Raw genomic sequence first — 25,773 nt, forward strand, 5'->3', positions numbered from 1 at the left:
AATAAATAAACAATTACACATATGGATTACCATGTGACCAGATAATTCCACCTCCAGGTATATACCAAAGAGAAATGAAAACATATGTCTAACAAAAACTTGACATAAATCTCGAGAGCAGCATTATTCATAACAGGCAAAAGAGGGACACAATCCGAATGCCCGTCAACTGATGAATGCATCGACAACATGTAAAATCTGTCCAAGAGAGAGGCAGGAGGCAACGAATCAGAAACGAAAACACTGACGCCTGCTAAAACAGGAACCAGAAAAACATCACGCTACGTGGAAGACACCAGTCACAGAAAATCAGGATCCTACACATGAAATACCGAGATCCGGGAAATCTGCAGAGATAGAAAGCAGATCTGGGCCTGTTCAGGGTGGGGACGGAAGGGGGCTGCAAGGTTAGCAGGTGATAACTAAAGGTTAGAGGGTTCCTTTGTGAGGTGACAGAAATGCTCTAAGATTGACTGTGGCGATCGTTGCCCACGTCTGTAAATCTGCTAAAAACCACTGGACTGTACGCTGTTAATGGGTGAATTGTATACCACATGAATCCTATCTCAAGAAAGCTGTTAAATAAAAAATTAATGTTACCCAAAGAAGGTCTGGCCCTTGCCTTCTGCCCCTAGATCTTGGAATGTCCTGCCTGGTAAGAGTGGCTTTGTTGACCTGGGGCCCAGGGTCATGCCAGAGAATCTCCGCTAACGATGTGACTTGTGCACGCCTGGGCCATGCAGCATCGGCTCCGCCACAGGAATGACTGGAAACTGAAGCCATCCTCACAGGCCATAACCCATGTCTACAGGACTAAACCCCAACAAAAACCCTGCTGCTGAGGCTTAGGGGAGCGTCGCTCATTGGCAATGCCCTGAGCGTCTTCACACATCACTGCGGGAAGATGTCAGTGGGGCCGCCACTCACTGGGAAAGGACAAGTGGAAGCTTCACACCTGGTACTTCCTAGACTCAGCACCGTGTGCCTCTTCCCTTGGCTGACTTTGCATCTGTGTTCCTTCACTGTAATAAGCCTTAACTGTGGATATGGTGGCTTTTGGTGAATTCTGTTACCCAGGCCACCGAAGGGTTGCCCTGGGGACCCTGGAAGGTGTACTACTGTCAAAAGTGCGTGTAGTCTTGGGGAGTCCCACACTGGGGAAACATCATAACAGATGCAACATACAAACCCTGGTCAGATTTTAGATTAAAAAAAAAAAACAAACCTAGAAAATTTTAAGTATACACTATATATTAACATTTTTAAAGTAAACAGATGGTTCTGCACAGTACACAGACCCCAGCCAAAAGTGCACAGTTGCAGGACCTGGGCCCCACCCTGGGATGGCCTAGAAGGACGGTGCTGGAAGGAAATCCCCTCAGTAAGAAGAATGCTGAGCAGTGCATCTGGCTGTTCTTTTCACCAGGTCTACCGGCTACAGCAGCTACAGGTGTAAACTGCTTCATGAACAATGGCTAATGGTTTGCCTGGAAGGTTGGGGACCTGGACAGAACACAATCAGAGAACAGCAGCCAGGAGGTCTGGGGAAGAAGTATGTGGACAAGTCTCTCCAAACTGATACAGAGCACAAAGACATGTGTGGCGCTGGCAAAAACATGTCTACCACCAGCCCTTCCACCTCTGTCCAAATGAGGTTATGAACAGGGTGGTCCGGAGGGGACAGAAAGTATGTGGGGGCTCAGCAACATGATCACCTGGCTGTAGCCACTACTGAAGACCCAACTGCCCACAACAAAGAGCACATTGAGCCCCTGATCGGCCCCACTCCTTATGAGGAGCAGCCGGCTCTGCAGCCAGGCTGGGCACAGGGTCTGCTTCCGTCACGGAAGTGGAAGCACCATGTTCTCACAGAAGTGGACGCCTGCTCTGGATACGGATGGATCACCTTTCTTGCATGCAATACTTCTGCCAGAACTACCATCTCTGGACATAGATTATCAAGGTATCACACGCATTTCTCTGCCCTAGAAAGTAATTTCATAGCAAATACAACGTGGCCCTGGGTCCACGCCCACTGAATGCACAGGTCCGGCCCACTGCACTCATGAGGCAACGATGAGCACCAGGCAATGGTCTCGCCCCATTTAATTCATCATGTTCCCCGTCATCCCACGGCAGCTAGCTGACCAGAACAGTACACTGCCCTTTTGAAGACTTCATGAGAAATGCAGTCTGGCACCTGCTGGGGCTTGAGCCATGTCTTCCAGAATGAACCGTGTGCTCTAAATCAACAACAAAACTGTAATGCTATCTCTCCCCATTGCCAGGATTCCCAGGTCTAGGAATCTAGGGGAAAACAGGAGTGACCCATCTCATTATTACTGTGATTGATACACTAGCAAAACTTAGGCTTCCCATCCCATGACTTTAGGCCCTACTGGTGTACATGTATTAGTTCGAAAGGGAGGAATCCTTCTGCCAAAGGATACAACAATGACTCACCGCCCTTGAAACAGAGACCGCCACCTGGCTGCTCTGGCTCCCCAGTCCACTGCACCAAAGGCAAAGAAGGGCGTCCCTGCACTGGCTATAGTGACCGATTCTGCCGAAGGGCAGGCTGGGTGGGTACTGCAGCACGGAAGCAGGGGCCGTGCACCTGGACCTTTCGGGCCACCTCTCAGGGGTCTCACAGCCTAGCATTACAGTCAAATTAAGGCAGGACCACGAATAAATAACAGTTTGGGTCCACCCTGCCAGGTGAGGAACCATGAGCAGCAAGGGTGCTGCTGTGGGAATAAGGACTATGGAGCAGGTGGCACAAAAAAGCAGCAATGAACGCTAGCTAAAACCACATAACCAGTTTCCTAAGAGTTAAAATACCTCTTCAGTACTTTGATACAGATAGTATGTGAAAATACATTAAAGTAGCAACCAGAATTTCTTCTTCTCTTTCCCTCTCTCATCTCTTTACCATCCACCATAAACGTTACAAGTAGGTATATTCTCTGTGGGAAAGGGTTAGCAGGTTTTGGTTGGAACTGGGACAGTTGTACCATGCCAGACAGAAGCATGACTCCTTTGTTATTTTCTTTATTTGGAGATTAAATACAGTTTGACACATGCCAAAGTAAAAAGACACGGGTTGTGGTTACTGTCAACGTGACTACTCTGACAGACATTTGCCAGACTTCCCTTTTCTGCGTGTTTCTGTTTAGGGTGGGCGAAGGGAGAGATGGTTACAGGAGACGTGGCAAACAGACCTGAAGTAGCTGCCATTTTAGAACCTACCATGTCCACTACCCTGCTCGGTCACCTTCCACACCGCAGAGCAGCGGGCTCTGCAACTGCTCCCCCACACCCTCCACCCTCTTTAAGCTTCTCGGAGCTCGGGGTCAGATGTGCGTGTTTATTAGCTCCACACTACAGGGCCACAGGCAACAAGAACGGACACGTGTGACCCATCCATCCTCGGGAGCCCAGCTCAAGCTCGGTTCCACTTGTTCTTGCTCCCCCTCTCTTGACATTCCTTTTCCCTTCCCAAGTGCCTGCCTCAGACTTAAAGACGCAAACACACAGCCTTAAAAAGACGGCTTCCCTAGCTCCCACAATTGCGTAAGTGCAAATCCCTGTAAGAAGCCTGTGTCTGTGTCTTCCATTAGTTCTGTTTCTCTGACTGAAAAGTGACTGATACAGATTTAACCTTCTATAAATAGCAATAACAAGCTGCTTTTGTTCAAAGGCTCTGCTTGTACATTTTCTCAAGAATGTTCCAAGAATAATATTACTTTTTGAATATCACTAACCACTGTGCAAAAACAGTATATGAAATTCATATATAATATGATGGTTGAAAGTTAATGTCATAATAAAATAAAACTACTCCTTTTCTGCTCTAGTCAACTACCTCTAGGGACCAAATCCAATAGTAGTATTTTGGTATAGTCCAATCTGAATGTAATCAACCATCTTCCTTCCTTGGTTCTATCCCCTGGCTGCCATGTTATAGAAAAGTCATTAAATTTTGCAACTGGTTCCACTATGAACTCATAGGTTGAAGTGGCTCAACAACACAATTTTTAAAACCAATTTTTAAAATGTGACTATTTCAGAAGATCACCATCAAGCCTTGAACACACCATCAATTTTCCTCTCACTCTCAGCAGATGAACTCAGAAATCAGACAAGGACTTGCTCATCTTCCTATCACCAAACCTACATACCCTGGAAGCAAATGCCTGGCTCGTAATTCTTCCCTCCTGCTGCACTGGGCGGGCACATGTGCTTCCATGTAAACCAGCTCTGCTGTCTATACACTGGACCCCAACCCCATTTCTTATACTCCAGATACAGTGGGCTCCAAAGTATGCTTAAATATGGCACTTGTGACTTCTTCCTCTTCGCTCTCGTCATTTGTCTTTTTCTTTCCCTTGCCAACCACTCTTCCAAATCGGAATGGAAGTGTTTGAGCATGCCAAAGCTTCTTCTATTTTAAACATTCCTTTGGAACACCTATCACCTTCCATCAGTGTCAAAGCTAAACCTCCTGAATGAACTGTCAAGGGAAAAAAAGAAAGAAATCAGGATTTTATTAGAGAGTGATTGATGGTTGATAATAATGTGAGCGATGTCATATTATGACTGATGTTTAGAATACAACGATTAATATAAACTGGTAGAATAAGTTTTTCTGAACAGCTTAATTTCCACTCAGTTAAGGGCTTTCCATTTAAGTATAAAAACATTTCTTATTGCAGTTATTTTGAAAGGAAATTTCCCAGAGAATTTTAAACTTTCCTGCCTTTTAAAACACAATATATAGAACTTAATTTAATCTCTTCTTGATAATACAGGATAATTATTGGGACACTTAGTATAATGTATCATAATTCACAAATGACCCTCTAGAGAGCTGCTTGCTTCCAGGCTAGCTACATCAACCACGACGTCCATGCTTTTTTAGTTATTTCTCTCCATTTTTCCACCTCATTCTTTGTTCTCTAGATTAAGCTAGCTGTCAGTTCTCATTGCTATAAGCATTTCTTCTTACGGTAGTCTGTTTCCTCACTTCTAATTCTCTACTTTTATTATAATTCTGGTCTAAAACTGGATAACCAAGTACATTAGAATTATATATAATATAAAAGTGGGACTTCAGAGACACCTTCTCCAGATAATCAATAAATGTTATTAAATCTAGAGTAAAAATAAAAAAGCTAGCCTACAATCTAGAAACAGCTGATTAGCAGCATCAAGAGAAGAGACACAAAATGCCTTTCAAAACCATGACAAAATACAGAAAAAAAGATTCATATGCTTGTCTCATATTCTCTGGTAAATGACATCCAGGCTAGAAAAAAGTTTCTGAATCCTGTTTCTTCTACTACCAATTACCATTCATACATTGCATTATTAGGAATCTAAAATAGTCACAATAATTTGTTACAAGAAGAAAATAAGGGTAACAATTCTCTGCATTTTCAACATTAAGGTCATTTAAAACCAAAATACTAACAAGAAATTATTTTTCAAAGTGAAACCAAAGCCAATTGGTAAAGACAAAAAATAACAAATGACACGTTAAGTAAAACAACACAGGGATGCCCAGGTGGCTCAGGGGGTCAAGCATCCGACTTCAGCTCAGGTCATGATCTCAGGGTCCTGGGAATGGGGATCAGCAGGGAGTCGGCTTGAGATTTTTCCCTCTGCCCCTCTCCTCCCCCCCCCTCATGCTCTCTCTTTCACAAATAAATAAATAAAATATTTTCTTAAAAAAAGACAACTGAATGTGATTTTGGCCTTCACCTCATACATTCACTCATCCTATGTGTAGTGCCACATTACCTACCTCTGTCACAATTAAAACACTTATAGTTCATAAAGAACCAATATTATTATCACCTAGTTCACCTTAAAGAACACTAACCTTCAAGTCTTAACTTCATGAAATGACTAGAAGTGTATACTCGTGTTTTGGTTATTCATGTAAAGGTCATGTACATACACAACAAAGTCAACACTCTTTTGATGCACTGCCTACTGATGATAGAATCAAGTTTCTGTTTCAGTTGAGAGAAAAATCTCAAATGAATACAGCAACTCAGCCGACAAACTCTATTTCCAAAAACCGCTCTCCTGTTGAAACACGTACCACGGCAACACTAGAAGTCAGCAGCTAAACAGATAGGCAGAATGGATCAGAATTTATCTAACAAAGCCTCTTAAAATAGAAAAAAAGAACAAGACTAGAAAAACCAGTGGAATTCCATTAAAAGCACATTAAAATCTTGTCAAGTAAAACAACAAATCATTCACTCCCAGATTATTTAAGCCCTTATCTTGATTTCTTACTTGTTGTTTTTGTTCCTTAATTCTGAAAATTAAAAGCTAACTTATTAGAGATTAAAGCTTTTGTGGGACAAAAATGAGTCAGTCTTTCATAAGTGATTGTGTTCTTGGAGGAAGAAAATAAACATTTATGCAAATTATCACGCCCTAAGGAAAGAGAAAAAAATCACTCATGCTGTTAAGAAAACCTCATCTTATACATTGAAAGTTAAAGGAGCTATTTCTAATGCCATAAGAAGCATTAGAGATTTGACCTATCAATAACCAAAATCCGGACAGTTTTTAATTCCACATTCTCTTACTACCTAATAAAAATAAACTTTAATGTTAGCTTTTTTCATTAAAATATTTCCATGTCTAAAATATCAGGGGATATTTTAATTAATCCTGCCATCCTTCTTTTGCTATATAGATAATTTAAACTACTAAGAAACACAGAAAATTTGCTTTGTTTTATTTTAGTCTGTAAATCACCTTTAAGAAAACTATCTAACAAGGTTTGTTCCTTTTTTTTTTTTTTAAACAATATCCACAGTCATAATTTTAAGTTTACTTTTCCAGTGTTTCCACCTAAAAATTCTATTAGGTCATGCATATTATGCCAGGAGGTATAAACATCCTGATCCCTCCCTTAAAGTCTTTGTCAGAAGAGAACAATGGTAGGAAATACAGACAGAACTCAAAATTCTCCTCCAATATGGCATAGGCTTATGTGTAATTCTAGGTATTTGATATTCAAATTAAGGCATGGAATACAGACACATTTATTCTTTTAGAAGATGCCATTAAAACTTTGCTAATTTTATTCAGCCAATTTAATAGTTAATACAGGCTCATCATACTATCTTTTAAGCATTTGAGCTTCCCAAAGTATCATCTCTATTTTTGAAATTTAAAAACATATATATTTAATTCTTGATCCTATGCACTACAAATTAGCCACTCGTTTCAGGAAATCAGCCCCAGCATTCGACTATCATTGTGACCACAGCTCTTCTCTGATAAAACCTAAACCACAATTTCTCTGTGGCTCAGTTTTGGGCTCACTATGAAATTTTATCAAATGTGGTCTCTACCAGAACAGAGTAGAAAAGTTTGATGATAAAAAAAGGACAGCAATGATAAGAGACGAAAGACTGTGCTTGTTTTAAAAATAATATTGTTGCAAAATCAAAACAACAGGAATTAATGAGAACAGAAAATAAGTGAATTTTCTATGCAATTTAGGATAGTGGTGAAAAAGAGATTTTTGCACTTAATTTCAAGTCTTAAGTATGCAATTCTAGACAGTAAATATTTAGCAGATCCTATCATTGTGTACCAAAAATTGTAACAGTTAAGGCACGAAAGCCAGCAAAAGCAAACACGATCCCAATAACATGGAATAATAAGGGAAAGACAGACAATAACTAAAGGAATGTTCACTAGAAGGTCAAGTTCAAGTTGTGACGGCAATCTGAGCTCCCGAGAGGGGCTGACACAATCACAGCAGTGAAATAGCCTTCCCTGAAAGAGCAGTGAGATACGTGTGCACGGGAAGAGTCAAGTGGAAGGGGGAAAGGAAGCGACGCCGGGCAAAGGCAGTGCGGGCCAAGGGCGGCAGCCGGGGGAAGCTCCGTCCACTGGAGGCACCGGATGGATGTGAGCATGGGCCGGACCGCGGAAGCGCAGTGAGAGCGCGAGACCCGAGATGCGGCAGGAGAGGCAAAGACTGGACCATTCCAGGTGTGGTGAGACCCCATGAAGGAATCTAACAGCGACCAAAACCCATCTGAAATGTTCCCACATCGAGGCCAAAAGATCAGACACACACTTTGAGAAAAAAAACCATGATGGCTTCTGTGAGGTGGAATTAAGAAAGAAAAGGCAGAAGACTAGAAGGAACGCCAGGCAGCGATCCAGTTAGGAGGCTTTCTCCACAGACTGAGAAGGAAGCGACTGCAGAGAAGGAGACTCACCAGACAAGTGACAGATCTGACGTGGAAAGGGAGGGAAGGAGAGGGACCGCTGAGGACTCCTCGCTCTCTGACCTCCGTGCGACCGCAGCGCTCCGTACTGACGACAGGGAAAGATGAACCGGGTTCAGGAAAGGGACAGGTGATCGTAAGCAGGCTACGGAGTATCTCTGCAGCACCACGGTCTGTCTGCCGCACGGAGTTAACAACGACGACGCCGTCAGACTATCGCAAGCATCACTGAACACCAAGGGCGGAACATAGAGCAGGTCCTCACAAAATAGCGGTTATTGTTATTCCCTCCCAGGCTCTCCCAGAGCAGGGTTCTCAGCTGGGGGTGACTTTCTCACGGGGGGACATTTGGCAATGTCTACAGAGACACTTTTGGTTGTCAAAACATGGGGTGCGGTGTGGATCTACAGATATCTTACTGGGTAGAGGTCAAGGGCGCTGCTCAGCATCCTACAATAGACCAACAGTCTTCCCACAACAGAGCTGTCCAACCCAATATGTCAACAGTGCCAGCACGGCGGAGAAACCCAGGTCCAGAGGGATCATGATGACTTCACTGCAGCAAGAGAAGTCCTTCTGGATTCCGTAACAGTAACCACTGTCCACATGAATTGGGAGTTAAATGGGATTATTACTTAGATTCTGTTTAATCAAGCAAATAGTTTCCAAATTCAAACCTAGAAACTAAAGATGTCAGTGAATTAATGAACTAAATATTAAGTGTATAAAAATGGTAAATGTTTTCTAACCATGAAAACTAATTTGCTTTGCCATTTTGATGTTTTAGAAAAAAAAACCCTAAACTATAGAGAATAGCATCTTATAAAAAAATCAGATACTCAAAAATTCCATGAAAACTGAAAACTAAAAGCTTTTTTTAGCATCACTATGCAAAAACAATGGTTCGCAACAAATCTACTTAATTAGTGTTGCATTAGGACAGAGATTATCAACAAGAAAAATAGACTGCAGTCTAATTCTTGCAAGGCATTTCAAATTTGATGACAAATCTGTAATCAAAATTTTGATCAAAACCATGAAACTACCCTTCAAACTCCAAGCCCTTAGAGTCACTGGAAAAAGATAAATTGATGAAATATAAATTTCATATAATTTTAGACGATTTTTCTTTAGAAAGAAAAATGGATAAAGTACTGACCCAGTTTACCCAAAGACCAACAATTCAAACTTAGTAGGTCAAAATCTGGGAGGACTGCCTGCAGGTCTCATAAAATCTCACCACGGTCAAGAACGAGGACCTGACCTCAAGGAGCTCAAGGAGCTACCACCTCACGCCCACTGGGATGGCTGCTGCTGAAAAACAAATGAACAACGAAAAGACAGAAAATAAGAATTGGTGAGAATGTAGAGAAACTGGGGCCCTTGTGCACGGCTGCTGGGAACGTAAATGGAGCAGCCACCACGGAAAGGCCGACACAGACCTAACATATGGCCCAGCAACTCCGCATCCAGACATATCCACGGGGGAAGGGAACGCAGGGACTCAAGAGATACTTGTACCCCCATTCACAGCAGCGTTACTCCTAAGAGCCAAAAAGTGCAAACAACCCAGATATGCACCAACAGATGAATAGATTTCTTTGGTTATTTCTTCATGTTTTAAAGATTTTATTTATTATTTATTTGAAAGAATGGGAGAACAGAGGTGGGGGGGTGCTAAGAGAAACAGAGGGAGAAGCCGACTCCCTCTTACACGGGAATCAATTCCAGAACCCCAGGTCCATGAGCTGAGCTGAAGGCTGATGCTTAAGCAACTGAGCCGCCCAGGTGCGAGGAAGAGATTTTTTTTTTTTAAGTGGCCTATACATATAATGGAATTCTATTCCAGCCTTAACAAGGAATGGAATTCTGATACAAGCTACAACATGGACAAACTTCTAAAACATCATCCTAAGCAAAGTAAGCCAGACATGAAAGGAAGAAGAGTGTGTGATTCTGGTTATATGAGGTATCTAGAACAGGCACACTTATAGAGGAAAACAACAGAACGGAGGTTACTGAGGGCTGACAGAGATACAGGGGTGGGAAAGGGAGCTAGTTTCATGAATGTAGGACTTCTGCTTGGGATGATGGAGAAGTTCTGGAAATGTATGGTGGTGGTGTGTGTGCAACAGTGTGAGTGTGTTTTATGTCACTGAACTCTATACTTGAAAATGGTTACAGTGTTAAATTTTATGTTAGGTATATTTTACTATTTAAAAAAAAGAAATGGGGGGCGCCTGGGTGGCTCAGTCTTTAAGTGTCTGTCTTCAGCTCAGGTCATGATCCCAGGGTCCTGGGATTGAGCTCCACATCGGGCTCCCTGCTCAGTGGGGAGCCTGCTTCTGCTCCTGCTTGTGCTTCCTTTCTCTCTCTGTTTCTCTCTGTAAAGTAAGACTTAAAAAAAAAAAAAAATTAATGGGACTTGAACTAAAGGAAGCTTAATCAATTACTTTTCTGGTGTTCCCACCCCTAAGTGATGCTCAGAAAACAGCACAGACTCCAGCACGGACTGGACGCAAGCCTACATCTTTTGGAAAACCACAAGGACCATATACACCGAAATTTATTTGGTTATATACCAAAACAATATATCACTTCTATCATTTCATGATGCCCAAGTTCCAAATTTTCTGTAGGAGAGGTCGTAGGACAATACACATCAATTCACACTCCTGGATTAGCCTTGTGTGAAGCCACTTTCAGCCCACTCAGTGAAAGTCGAAGAGGATGGGAGCTGCCACCACAAGCACCGGGAACAGCAGGTCCTCCAATGAGGCAGCAATTCGGACGTTCCTCACCTTCTAAACTTGCTTTAACAAAGCTCTGTCACCCAGCTCTCAAGATTCGGTATTACTCTTACAGTTTACTGGACATTTTTTAAAAAGGGTTTTCAGTTCTACTGTATATTATGGAAATATGTACTTTGTATTTTAAAGACCACTCCCATCTAAAAATGTATCAAGCCTGCAGGTTGCAAATTCAGAAAAAAATAAAATTATCAATGGAAACACAGCATCTTTTATTAAACAATAAAATCATTTTATTTTCTTACAATATAAAGTGAAACCCTAACTACTGAGTCTTTCTCTCTGTTCTCAGTCTTCTCTTGTACTTTCTATTTCTCACCTCTCCAGTCCATTTTTAATACGCTATCTGAACAAAAAGTATAAAATTACTGCCCACGGCGCTAACAAAATTAATGAGGAAAGATGTACAGAGATTTCTTGAAGATGTGCCTAAGTTTATGTTGCCAAGGAAACACTGACGTCTTAGATTTTAAATGGAAAAGTTTATATTTAAAGAATGTTGGGAGTCAATAGGATGTATTTTAAGAAAGAGCAAAGCACACACCACTTATTCACAAATGCCAATAAGCGACACATGGAAATTGTACAAGACAATTAAATTTAGGCATCAACCAACAACTATCCATTAACCAGAGTCATTTGGAAGGCCATACTGCTTCATGAAAAAAAGCCGGACTGAAGCTGGACACCGAGACTTCTGGTGCTGGTGTCTGCAATCATTCGCTTGTAAAATCAGACAGGTCGCTAAGGCCTGCAAAGGGGCAAATTAATTCTCATAGTGTCCTAGGTTCCTCTTCAGGAAAAGATGAGCAAGATAAGGACAGTCCCTCCCCAGAATCACATATCCTTTAGTTCTGTGATTTTGAAGGAAGAAACTTCCAAAAAGGAAGTTAACCGCATACTTACTATCTTCTAAAAGACAATAATACACACATTACCATCCATACTCTAAGAACTGCACATACAGTATAACAGAAACACATTGCCTTTGTCAGGATTTGTAATTGTTCTTTTTTTTTTTTTCATTAATTATGTAGTAAGTACTCAAGAAAACTAAAAAATACAGAAACCATTTTTTAAAAAAACCCTAAAAACCATAAACATCCTATCCAAACACAAGAATATAATCAAGTTTATATCTGGCTCCAGATACCATTCTTAATCTGGTTATAAGAAAAAATACTCCTAAAGATCTAACGGTAAAATACAAAAGAAAGTGAACGTAATCTGAATTTCAGAAGTACAATAAAAGGATGGATGGACAGTAACTGACCAGAAGAAGTATAAAAACTTCTGTCCAACCTGAAATACTTTGTCTTCCCAATTTAGGTTATGACACCTTGGTATTTCCTTGAAAGACCTTCTACTTGTCCTTCACAGTAATTTACACATCTGTAATTACTGAATTCATTTCTCATAATTATTGAATGCTTCATTTTCCTCACCGGCCTATGAGCTCCCTACAGGCAAAGACCATGTCTTCCTAATGTGCAGTATCTCCACAGTACAACACCTCACACAGTGAATGCCATCGATTAGTATCTGTAGGTGAATAAACAAATAAACGGGATCTTAACTTACACCAACCATTCCTGAAGGGCTCCTTCTCCCAGGGTCTTTAAAGATCCATTTTCAGGGTAACTACTAAGTATGGAAAGTACCCAAATTCAAAGAGAGTTGCCACGAAAACATGTATCATTGAGAGATCCTAGACCAGTGACTGACAAGCCATGGCCCACAAGCCAAACCAGGCCAGCCACTTGTTCTTGTAAATAAAGTTTTGCTGGAATAGAGCCGTATCATTCATTTCTCTATGGCCTACAGTTGCTGGGACAGCAGGGCTGGGAGTTGCAACAGAAAGCTGAAAATATTTACTATCTGGTCCTATACAGAAAAAATTGGCCAATCTCTATCCTGGACGAATGGCTTTCAACTAACAAAAGAAACATAGATGAGCTTTTTGTCTCTTGATGAAAGAAGAGTAGTTCTATTGTTTAATTTTTTGAAGCTCCTCCTCTATTTTTAAATTTTTGAGGCTATTTTTAATTACTGATTTCCACAGTGGCTGTACCAGTTTACATTCCCACCCATAGTGCACCTAGGCTCCTTTTTCTCCAAACCCTCACCAATGTTCATTTCTTCCTCCCTTTCCTTTATTTTTTATTTAGATTCCAGTTAGTTAACATACAGGGTAATATTGGTTTCAGGTGCAAGATTTAGTGACTCATCACTTACATGCAACACCCAGTGTTCATCACAACCCGTATCTCTTCTCTTTTCACTGACAGCCATTCCAACAGATGGAAGATGGTATCTCATTGTGGTTTTGATTGGTATTTCCCTGAGGATGAGCGATGGTGAGCATCTTTTCGTGTGCCTCTCAGATATTTAAGTGTCGTCTTTAGAAAAATTTTGTCTGTTCAAGTCCTCTGTCCATTTTAAATTGGAATGTTTGGGTTTTGCCTAGTGAGTTGTATGAGCTCTTTATATTTTGGATATCAACCCCTCATCAGAGAGACTGTTTGTAAATACTATCTCCCATTCCGTAGGCTGCCTTTTCATTTTGTTCTTCCATTTGCTCTGCAGAAGGTTTTTAGCTTTTTAGTTTGATGTAGTTCCACTTGCTGGTTTTTTGTTGTTGTTCGTGCTGTTGGTTTGTCACATCTGAAAAAATCATTGCCAAGACCTATGTCAAGGAGCTTGTCCTCCCCCCCCACCTTTTTTTGGTATGGTTTGAGTTTTAACATTTAAGTCCTTAATCTATTTCAAGTTAATTTTTGTGGAAAGTGTAAAAGAGATGTCCAATTTCATTCTTTTGAATGTAGACATACAGTTTTCTTAGCACCATTCGTTGAAGAGACTATGCTTTCCCCACTGAGTATTCTTGGCTCCCTTGTCAAATGCAAGCTGACCACATCACATTGAGAGTTTATTTCTAGGCTCTCAGTTCTGTTCCATTGGTCTGTGACTCTTTTTACATCAGTGCCACACTATTTAAATTACTATTGCTTTCTAATATGGTTTGAAATCAGGGAATGCCTCTAATTTTCTATTTTCTCAAAATTGCTATGGCTACTTGGGGTCTTCTATGATTTCATACAATCTTAGAATTGTTTTTACAAGTTCTGTGGAAAATGGCAATGGACTTTTGATAGAGAGTACACTAAATCTATAGATGGTTTTGAGCCATACAGAACTTTTAACATTAACCATTCCAATCTATGTACATGGGATGTCTTTCTATTTATTTCTGTCTTCAATTTCTTCCGTCAATGTCATAGTTTTCACCGCACAGACCTTTTACCTCTTTAGTTAAATTTATTCCCAAGTGTATTGCTCTTCATGCTACTGTAAACAAAACTGTTTTATTTCTTTTTCAGATAGTTCATTGTTAGTTTATGCAAATGCAACTGACTTTTGTATACTGATGTTGCATCCTGAAACTTTACTGAATTGTTTATTGGTTTTAACAGTTTTTTGGGAGAGTCCTTTGGATTTTTTAAATACATGATCACATCACCAGTGGAGAAAACTCTAATTCTTCCTCTCTTCTTTGGATGCCTTCTATTTCTTTTCCTCACCTAACTGTTCTGGGTAGGATTGCCACTACCATGTCAAACAAGGGTACTGAGAGTGAGCACCCTTGTCTTATTCCTGATCTTAGAAGGAAAACATCCCACTTTTCACTGTTAAGTATGATGCTGGCTGTACGTTTCTTATAACATGATCTTTATTATGTGGAAGTAAGTTCCTTCTGTACTCAATTTCTTGAGAGTTTTTATCATGAAAGAATGTTGAAATCTGTAAAATGCTTTTAGTAACAGTTCATTATTTGTGTATAAAAATGCAACTGATTTTGTAGGTTGATTTTATATTCTAAAACTTTATGGAATTTGTTGATTAGTTCTAACACATTTATGGTAGAATCTTTAGGGTTTTCTCTATATAATGTCATGTTCTCAGCAAATACAGACAGTTTTACTTCTTACTTTTCTTTCTGGTCCTGGGCTTTCGTTTTTTTGGGAGGTTTTTGATTGCTGAATCAATCTCCTTACTTGTTACTGATCTACTCAGACTTTTTTGTTTCTTCATGATTCAGACATGGTAGGGTGCTTATTTCTAAGAATTTATCCATATTATCCAGGTTGCCCAATTTGCTGGCATATAACTATTTATACCAGTATTTATCATCTTGTACATTTCTGTGGTATCAGCTGAAATGTCTCCTCTTTCATTTATAATTTTATTTATTTGAGTCTTCTTTCTTTTTTCTTGGTAAATCTAGCTAACAGTTTATCGATTTTGTTTATCTTTTCAAAAAACCCAACTCTTAGTTTTCTTGATCTTTTGTGTTTCTATTCTTTATTTCATTTATTTCTGCTCTGATCTTTGCTATTTCCTTCCTCTCTTCTTTTAAGTTCCTTGAGGCATAAAAGTCAAGTTATTTATAATCGGATACTTATTTTTTCTAACTACAGATGTTTAGCACTATAAACTCCTTCTTAGCACTTTCTGCTGCATCCCATAAGTTACGGTATGTTCTGTTTAGACTATCACTTGCTTCAATGTATTTTTTTAATTTTCCCTTTGATATCTCTTTGACCCACATGTTCAGGAGTGCAACGGTTCATTTTTACATGTTTGTGAATTTCCCAATTTTCTTCTTGTTACTGATTTCCAGTTTCACACCACTGTGGTCTCAAAAGGTATTTGGCATGATTTCCGTATTTTTCAATTTGGTAAGATGAAAATTTGTGACTGAACAACATATGCTCCATCCTGGAAAGTGTTCCATGTGTGCTTGAGAAGAACACGTATTCTGTTGCCGTTGGATGAAATGTTCTATATATGTTGAGGTCCATTTAGTCTAAAATGTACTTCAAGTCCAGTAATTTTCCTTATTGCTTTTTTTCTGTCTGGATGATCTGTTCACTGATTAAAGTGAGGTACTGAATGGAGTCCTCTAGTATTAGTGAACTGCTGTCTATCACTCTCTTCAGACATGCTTGACATATACAAGGGTTCTGATGTTGGGTACATGTGTATTTTTTTTTTTAAAGATTTTATTTATTTATTTGACAGAGAGAGATCACAAGTAGGCAGAGAGGCAGGCAGAGAGAGAGAGGAGGAAGCAGGCTCCCTGCTGAGCAGAGAGCCCGATACGGGACTCGATCCCAGGACCCTGAGATCACGACCTGAGCCGAAGGTAGCGGCTTAACCCACTGAGCCACCCAGGTGCCCAAGGTACATGTGTATTTTTAATTATTATTTCCTCTTGATGAGTTGACTCCTTTATCATTATATAATGATCTTATCTGGCTCTAGTTACAGTTTTTTACTTCAAGTCTATTTTGTCTGATGTAAGTATAGTTACCCCTGCTTCTTACGGTTCCCATTTGCATGGAATATTTTTTCCCATACCTTCACTTTGAACCTATCTGTGTTGGGAAGCATGTAATTGGGTATGGTTCCTTATCCATTTGGCCACTCAATGCCTTCTTATGGAAGCATTTAACCCATTACATTTAGAGTAACTGTTGACAGGTAAGAGCTTAGAACGATCATCTTGTGAATGGGTTTTGGCTGTTTGGCAGTTCCTTTTTCCTTGTTTCTACTCTTGCTGTCTTCCTTTGTGAATGGATGATTTTCCATGGTGGCATACTTTGGTTCCCTTCATCTTTTCCAGTATAGGCTCCGGTTCATGGTTACTCTAAGGCTTACTAGAAACATCTTTCAGGTTTAAGTCCATTTTAAGTTGGTAACAACTTCTACCTCAAAGAAAAACTCTACCCTCTATTCCCTTAACCCCTGAATGTTTTCGACATCACACTTTACTTTTTATATTGTATATCTATTGACAAATTATTGTAGCTGTCGCTATTTTTAAGGCTTTTGTCCTTCAGCTTTTACGCTAGAGTTAAGTGGTTAACATACCACTAAATAACAGTAGTAAAGTATTCTGAATCTGACTATATTCTTACCTTTCCTAATGTGTTGGGCATTTTCCTATGTTTTCATGTCACTAATTAGCAGCCTTTTCAATAAGAAGGTCTAGTGAGGACAAACTCCCTCAGGTTTGATTTGTTTAGGGAACTTTTATCTCACCATTATTTCTGAAAGACAACTTTACTGGGGAAAATACTCTTGGTTGGCAGTTTCTTTCAATACTTTTAACATATCCCACTCTCTCCTGATCTGAAAGATCTCTGCTGAGAAATCCACTGTAATACTTAAAGGGGCTCCCTTGTAGGAGAAAATTTTTTTTTCTGTTTGCTTTTAAAAATCTTTTTTTTTCCCTTCAATTTACATTTTATTATATTGTGTCTTGGCAAAGATCATTGTAGACTGAAATCTTGGGATGACCTATTAGCTTCACAAACTTAGATGTCCAAATCTCTCCCCAGGTTTGGGAAGTTCTCAGTCATTATCTCTTTAAATATTAGCTTTCTATCCCTTACTTTCTCTGTCTTCTCCTTTGGGATTCCAATGAGGCACAGATTATTTTTGTTAATGGTGTCCCATAAGACCCAAAGGCTCTCTTCATTCCTTTCCACTCTTTTTCTTTTTGCTTCCCTGACTGGATGATTTCAAATGATTTCTCTTTGAGCTCATGGATTCTTTCTTCTGTTTGGTCTAGTCTGTCAGTGAAGCTCTTTATTGAACTTTATAGTTCACTCATTGTAGTCTTTGGCTACCAATTGCTGTTTGGTTTATTTTTATGTTCTGTTTCTTTGTGGACCTTCCTGTTTTGTTCCTGTATTGTTTTCCTGACTTCATTCAATTGCCTATCAGTGATCTCAGAGTTCTCTGAGCATGTTTAAGGCAATTACTTCCAATTCTTCATCAGGTAATGCCTGTATCCTCTCTTCTTTGGGGCCAGTTACTGGATAGCTATGGCATCTCTTTGTTAGAGTCATGCTGCCCTCATTATTTATAATCCCTGTAACCTTGGATAGATACCTGTGCCCTTGAAAAAGTGGTTCCCTTTTCTGACTTTATGGACTTCAGTAAGAGAAAATGTCCACCTGCACATGGGGGCATGCTGGAGCATGCAGTAACCTCAGGTCTAAAGGTGCAGGGTGCCAAGTGTGAGGGCACATGGTGGCAACAGGTCTAAGGGAGTGCGGTGGCTCACTGGCCCGAGTCCCTGGGGTCCACAGTGTCAACAACTGTGTGCTCCTTGGCAGGTTCTGGGGGTCCACAGAAACTGCAAGGGCTGTTGGGGTCCTCGGCAGCAGATCGAGGCCAGGGCTGAGAAAGTAAGTTGCCAGAGTGACTTGTGGGGGCCAGCTACAGGTGGCAAGGGTGGGGTACACTACAGGAACACAGTTTTTGGCAGAAACTGTCATGGCTATTGGGTCCTGCCATGGGTGCCTGGCAGTGGATGCAAGTGGTAGGGGTCAAGGAGGATGTGTGCAAAGTGGGACCAGCTGCAGGGGAGCAGAGTGATACAGGGCAATGACAGACGGTAGTGCCTGATCCAGGCCCAGAAGCAGCTGCATGGACCCAGGCCACGCTCACACTTTCCTATAGCAACAGAGTCTCCCCTGAGGCACAGGCATGGCAGTGGAGGCTTGTGAAGTGACAGATGTCTGGTTGGCCATGTGCAAATACACACGTAACAGGGTTAACCACCAATGTGCATGTGGTGGTAGGGGCCAGTCACCAGGGTTTAAGCTCTATCTTGTATTCACGCAGCTGCAGAAGCCTGGGCAAGCTGCTGGTGTGGTTCCCAGGCTTCAAGGGAGGTGACTGGGGACAGGACAGGGAGCAGGATGGGACCAAGACAGCTGAATGTGCCTATCTATGAAGTTAAAGCTGGTCAAACCTGCAAGCTTTCTGCAGTGGCTATGTGACCATTCACTGCTCTCTTCAGTGGTAAACACTGTTCTGTGTGCTGAGCAGACCACTGGGAACCATGATCACTCCACAGTGTGGCTTTTACCAGTGGCCCCTACATTTCTTCCTGGTTCCGAGTTGTCTCTACATGTCAGCTTTGCTGGTCTCTGGGTTCAAAGAAACTGAAGTGGGCCCCCCTTCATGTGGAGCCCCAAAATGTGAGGGAAGCTGTCCAGGCACCCTGCTCTCCTCTTCCCTGCAAGAGGAACTCATGCTAGCTGTGGAGTTCCCTCTAAGAGCTGAGCGATGCCAGCTTGGGGACAGGAGAATCCAGACAAAAATGAAGCTTTTCTCTTCCCCTTTGTATGCAGTCATTCTCAGGGGTTTTTCTGGTTTCACTATGTTGTTAAAGTTTCTTAAGTAGACTCTAGAGCTCTCTTTAGTCATGGCTGGCTACCTGATTGTTGGTTTCTGTGAGGAAATGAAGGCTGAAATCTATTACTCTGCCATTTTGGTGACATCCCACTGGTAAATTTCTATATCTATTATGATGGTCTACCTTAGTAAATCTGAATTTTAAAAAACTCAAAGATGTTAAATGTTTAGGGATCACAATCATTGGAAGATCAGTTAATACTGAAAACAACACTATACAATACAAAAATTACGAAAAGATCCTATAATACACAAACAGGGCAAAAGAAAAACATAAACAAGCTCTACCACTGGCACCCTTAAAGCAATAAATCATGGCAGTGAAATAAGAAAAATACAAAACATCATGATTCAGTGAAACTAAATCTCTATCCAAACATGGCAGAAGAAAAATACACTGACATGTGTAGTTTTAAATTTATAACCATAAACTTCAAATGGACCTTCAGTGCTGCCTGAAAGTCCTACTTTATTTCACACACTGGTTCCCTCAAAAAGCTTTCCACATTTTCTTCTCAAACCTCTAACAGCCCTTCTTCGCCATCACTCTGGCTGAGAACCCTAGTCTTCTCAATAAATGAGGAGAAGGAGTTAGAGGAGAACTAGTCCATGTGCCGCCACCACACTTGCAAACCTCCCCACCTCCCGCCATGATGGCGGGCAGCACCCAGCTCCTCTGTAAGGACAGCTCCTCGCGACTGTCCTCACACTCACTCTTGAACCATGATAATCACACTTTCCTCCTTACCAGACCAAGGAATCCACACCTAAGAGCGTCGCCAGAAATCTCCACAATGCCGAATCCGATGGTCACTTGTCCACCCTCAAAGATCTTCCTCAGCCTCTCAAAAGCAACTGAAGACAGTCACTGACAAGCTCCTTCCTGTCTTCTCTCGTTTCTGAAACTCCACACCCTCGGTCTTCCCTCTGCCTCACTGACTGCTCCTTCTCAATCTCATCTGTTGAACCCTTTTTGTCCCCTTCCAGACAGTGCTCAAGAGCTCATTCTTCAGACCCACATCATTAATAACTTCTTAAGCCCCAGAGCTTTAAACATGTTTTTTAAAGATTCTTTATTTATTCATTTGAGAGAGAGAGAGAGAGAATACAAGCAGGGGGAGGGGCAGAGGCAGATGGAGGAGCAGGCTCCCCACTGAGCATGGAGCCTGATGTGGGGCTCGATCCCAGGACCCTGGGATCATGACCTGAGCCGAAGGCAGATGCTCAACCGACTGAGCCACCCAGGTGCCCCTAAATACATTTAAACTGAACAGCACCCAAATCTATATGAGAGCGCCAACATCTACCAGAGCCCCATGGCAGTCACTCCTTACCACCATGTGAGTGGCTAATGGGCATTTCATATTGCACAAGCCTATCACAGTATACTTGATCGCACACGCCTGTCACAGTATACTTGATCTCCTCCCTCCAGTGAAACGTGTCCCCCACAAGGTTTTCTATTTCAATCAATAGCATCATCACTGCCCCAAATCCTACACTGCTCAGCAGTTTATCGCCCTAATCCAAGGCTCAATGTGAATGAGAGAAATGCCCCTCCTAAAGTGCTCCCTTACTTCCACTCCTGCCTCTACATTATCTTCTCAGAAGAGCTGCCAGAAAAATACTTTCTAAAATAAACCAGCAGGTTCCAATCTGGCATTCAAAGGGTTGAGAAGCTGCCCCTCTGTACAAAGCAGAACAAAATGAAAAAAATCAAGAACTCTTCTTAAATCTCTCAAGAAACGACCACCCCAGAATCAGGGAGACAGCCCGGTGGGTACAGAGAATTATAGTCGATCTGTGTGGGAAACAGCACCTGGGCAGGAAAATCTAACCTGTGACTGACCTCGTGCCAGAGGCTCAGTGTGGACAGTGCAGACAAGTCCGAAAGTTAAACACTCCGCAGCACCTGGTCCTAGGAAAAGTCCCCACAATTCTGTGAGTCTGACCTCTAGGCACTCAACCAGGTCCTCACAGCGAAGACCAGAGACAGAAGACCAGACGCACAGCATTGCAACAGGCAGGAGAGCGCTCTGCTCTTCCTAACAAGGTCGGCCCTCAGGAGGGATGGTCCAGCCGGAGCGTCACCTGCGGGGGTTTCATCACAGCCTGGCCCACCGAAGCAAGGGGCACGGCACTGCAGCCCACCCCAGCCAGCCCCTCCCCACGAAGCCAGGCAGGAAACCAGAAGCGCTGGTGAAGCCCACAGGCCCAGAGTGTCGGCTCCTCAGTAACAGAGGAACGACGTGAGCAGGGAGATGGGATCTGAGGCACGAAGAACCTGCAGAGACCAAACCCAGCAGAAATGAAGCGTGCTCTTGACGGCCTTATGAGCAGACCAGACACGGCTAAGGAAGGAAGCTCGGAGCCTGAGCATGACAAGAGAAACTTCCACAGTCAGAAAGCAGAGAAAACAAAGACTGAGGAAAAACAGAACAGGGTATATGAGAACTGGGGGACAACTACAGAACATAAACCAGATCGTGACACTGTCCCAGTCCGAACCTTCCAGATCGCTTACAGCACCCACCGCTTACACAAAGCCACAAGCTCCCACACCGTGGCCTGTGAGACCTCACAAGACGTGAGTCCTGCTACGTCTTCCACCTCTTCTTCTACTCCCCTGTCCCTTCCCGCTGTCCCAGTCTCACACATCCCCCTGTTGTCTTCTCATGCTCCTCGAGCTCACCTCCGCTTCAGATCCTCTGCGTTTGCGGTTTCTTCCATGTGAATGTTCTCCCCGATACTAGCATGGACCGCTCCCTGACTCTGTTCACAGGCTGCAGAACCGCACCTCCAGAGAGGCCTCCCGTCAACACTCCACTGAAGCACCAGCCTACCTCCTTCCATTTTGCTTTACTTCCTACAGCAAGATTTTCTATTTTGTATGATATCTGTTATATAATATTTTATATCGTGCATTTGTTCACTTTCTATCTCATCCACTAGAAATATGAGCTCCTTGAGGGGAAGAACTTTGACTTAACCGGGTCACTGCTCACAGCGCCAAGAATTATATCCATCTAGCAAAAATTAGGTGTCCAGTGAACATGTGAAGTAGTACATGATTACTACAATTTACAACAAGGTTTTTTTAATCTTGTATATCAACCTGAACTGACTACATTCAGATCACTAAAACGAAATAACTCCAAGTTGCACATAAAATTGTGTGTCCTGTTTCTAAAAAGAACCTTCATAAAAATATATCCTTCTGAGGGTGCCTGGTTGGCTCAGTTGTTAAGCGTCTGCCTTCAGCTCAGGTCATGATCCTAGGGTCCTGGGATCCAGCCCTGCATCAGTCTTCCTGCTTCCCCCCTTTCTCTCTGGCTGCTGCTCTGCCTACCTGTGCTCTCTCTCTCTCTGTCAAATAAATAAATAAAATATTAAAAAAAAATACATCCTTCTTTCTGTATTGAATTTCCAGACCCTAAGAGACTTCTAGTCTTTCTCTCCAAATAAAGAGAAGTAAAATGATCCTATGGGTTAAATTTAAGATCCCATACAATTCTTGGTGATGGGAAGAATGATCATGTCTATTTAAAATCAAGTTTGTTTTACTTCTCCTAACATACACATACACACAGACAGCTTGGTTACCTTTATTCTAGTTTTCATTGTTAAAATTTTCACCAGGCAATATATTCACACAGTTTGGAAAAAAGGTCTAAAAACGCATACAGTAAAAAAAAATCTTGCCCCTATATGTCAGACAGTGAGTTCAAACTCCCATCACCAAAAAGTAACCACTGGTATCCCAAAGCAGGCATAGGCAAATTACTTCAAATATCTCAGCTTTGTGGGCCATATGGTTTCCATCACAACTACTCAACTCAGCCACTATAGGGTGAAAACACCTTAGACAATAGGTAAACAAATGTGGACAGCTGCATTCTAGAAAAGCTTGGTCTGCACATCCAGACGGTGAGCTGCAACCCCAGCACAGTCAACCCTTACACAGCTGAGTTCAGATAGGTCCTTTCATAAAAAGGCCAGTAGTACTGTTTGGAAGGGACTGCAACTAAGAACGCTATTCCAAATAGAAACTACTCCTGCTAACCATAATAGGGTACTAACACACATTTTCATACAAATATGAAATATAAATACAAATTTTCAAATAAATAGATATTACATCATTCTAAGATGTTTCCTCTGTGATCTATGTTACTTCAAACATGCTTCTTGTGATGTAACTATGAAGAAGTGAAAGAACATTAACACGAAACTCTGGCCCAAAACTTCCCCTTAAATGATAGCTCAAATACACAATTTTGTCATGGTATACATAAAAAGCCAAACCAGAATCTCTATTTAAAAACAAGATAAAGGGACGCCTGGGTGGCTCAGTTGGTTAAGCAGCTGCCTTCGGCTCAGGTCATGATCCCAGCGTCCTGGGATCGAGTCCCACATCGGGCTCCATGCTCGGCAGGGAGCTTGCTTCTCCCTCTGCCTCTGCCTGCCATTCTGTCTGCCTGTGCTCACTCTCTCCCCCCACCGATAAATAAATAAAAATCTTTTTAAAAAAATAAAAACAAAAATAAATAAATAAAAACAAGATAAATTCCAAATATGTATTTCCCAGTCAATTTCAAAATATATGTTCCTGGTATGTCTTATAAAGGACTTGGTTTAATAAAATAAATCAAAAGCAGAAAGAATCAGCTCTCTGAAAAATAGATCATTGCTAGATGGGTGTAACCAGCTTCTCAAAATTGGAAGGTATTCTATGAATGGTCTTACCTTAGATGCTATCTTCATAAAAAGCTTGTTTTGATTTTCTGCTGTTCCCATCTTTTCATTCTTGACCAAATCAGTTAGGCTGAGATTATCATCATCATGAAAGTATCTAACCCTTTCTTTTTCTTCATGAGTTGAAGCCTATGAGAAAATGAACATTATTTCATGAAAACATGGGACTCTAAAGTATTTTTAATTATGTGTAAATCTGATATTAATTGTAAAACCCCCACTACATACCACAATCTTTCCTTCCAGTTTATCCCTATTCTATGTGCTTCCTGTCAGAAGGATTTCCAGTAGAGTACCACTCCCTGTTTCTGTCCCATTGCTCTTCTCTTCTCCACGATGGAAGTATGACACTGATTTCTGGGGTGAGGGAAAAGCCAGAAATGTTTTATCCCTTTTTCTCTCCTGTTTGCTCTTCTTGTAGTAACAATTCCTAGCCCCATGGAGGGAAATCTGTCGTCATCCGGAGATCGAGTAAGCATACTGAAAACAAAGTACTAGCAAATCCATTTCATACAGCTCTACCAGAAACAAAGCTAATATTCTGATTCTCATCTAAATCAGTCCTGGGTTTTCCCAGTAGCTGGTTCCACTGACATGTGGAAAAGAAAGTGCTGTTTATTTCTTCTCAAGTCCAATCTCCCTTACGTTCCCTTATTCTCACATTCCCTCATCGAAATAAAACCTGTTCTTCAACCTCTCTGAGATCTTTGGAACCACATTTTCAGTATTTCTTCCCAACATTACTCTTCCCGAAATCACTAGCCTAAACCTCATATTCCATGACTTCAGTAGCTCCCTGGCTCCAGACCTTGGCTTTCTGGCCCTCTCTCAACCTTTCATATACTCAAAAGATAAAGCTCAACCCTGAACGAATGTGGCTTCTGCCCTCTTTACCCCTCTACCTACACTGCTCAGTTGGAGGCAGCTCCGAAGGCCCCCTTGTCATCTGGCATCACATCTGTGACTCCCTAGCCAGTTCTGTCCTTCCGTGGAATCCAACCTTTTACTATTGTCTTGCTACATCTCCATTCCAAACGCCAAATTCCCCCCATTTCATCAGAAGAAGGATCCATCCACTCTATTTGCTGAATGAATTACTATTCCCAGCAGTGTAGGCAATCAACAGGCAAATAATAAACATCTGACAAAAAATTATGAATGAGCAAATCTTCTGTGGGCCCAATTACCCCTTGTATGATATTCCAAATGCAAAACAAAAATTCCAACTTGAGGAAACTGAATATATTGTTTTTACCATCTCAAGAGCCTCAAGGTAGTGCTAAAAACTAACTGATAGAGCTGGGAAATGGAAAAGAAAATAAGGTTTATAAAGGATCACAGCAACTACATAATTAAGACATTACTGTGTACTGATACCCCATCACTACAGCTCAAATTAGCTAGCACAAGATCTTCCCTAAGACCTACGTTAAATATGTAAAAAGAAGCTAGAAACAATGGCAAAAAGATGTACACAAAATTAAAACTCCCAGGGCACCTGGGTGGCTCTGTCAGTTAAGCATATGACTTGATTTCGGCTCAGGTTATGATCTTAGGGTTGTGAGATGGAGCCCCACATCAGGCTCCGGTATGAACATACCTCCTGCTTCAGATTCTCTCTCTCTCTCCCTACACCCCTCCCCTCCAAAAAAATTAAAATT

The 25,773-nt window shown here is 41.5% G+C and overlaps 1 protein-coding gene across 5 annotated transcripts in view; it reads right to left on the reverse strand.

The window, feature by feature from the left end:
* Positions 1–25,773, reverse strand: part of CWF19L2 (CWF19 like cell cycle control factor 2) — a 183,575-nt gene that overhangs the window by 69,761 nt on the left and 88,041 nt on the right. For all 5 annotated transcript variants that reach the window (XM_013062408.2, XM_004764420.3, XM_045077526.1 and 2 more), the window contains one exon: positions 24,104–24,241. In XM_013062408.2, the coding sequence (XP_012917862.1) occupies positions 24,104–24,241 (138 nt within the window). The remainder of the gene's footprint in view (positions 1–24,103; positions 24,242–25,773) is intronic.

This window comes from Mustela putorius, unplaced genomic scaffold (assembly GCF_011764305.1).
Source record: "Mustela putorius furo isolate JIRA1106 unplaced genomic scaffold, ASM1176430v1.1 tig00000198_pilon_pilon_pilon, whole genome shotgun sequence".
Lineage (NCBI taxonomy): Eukaryota > Metazoa > Chordata > Mammalia > Carnivora > Mustelidae > Mustela > Mustela putorius.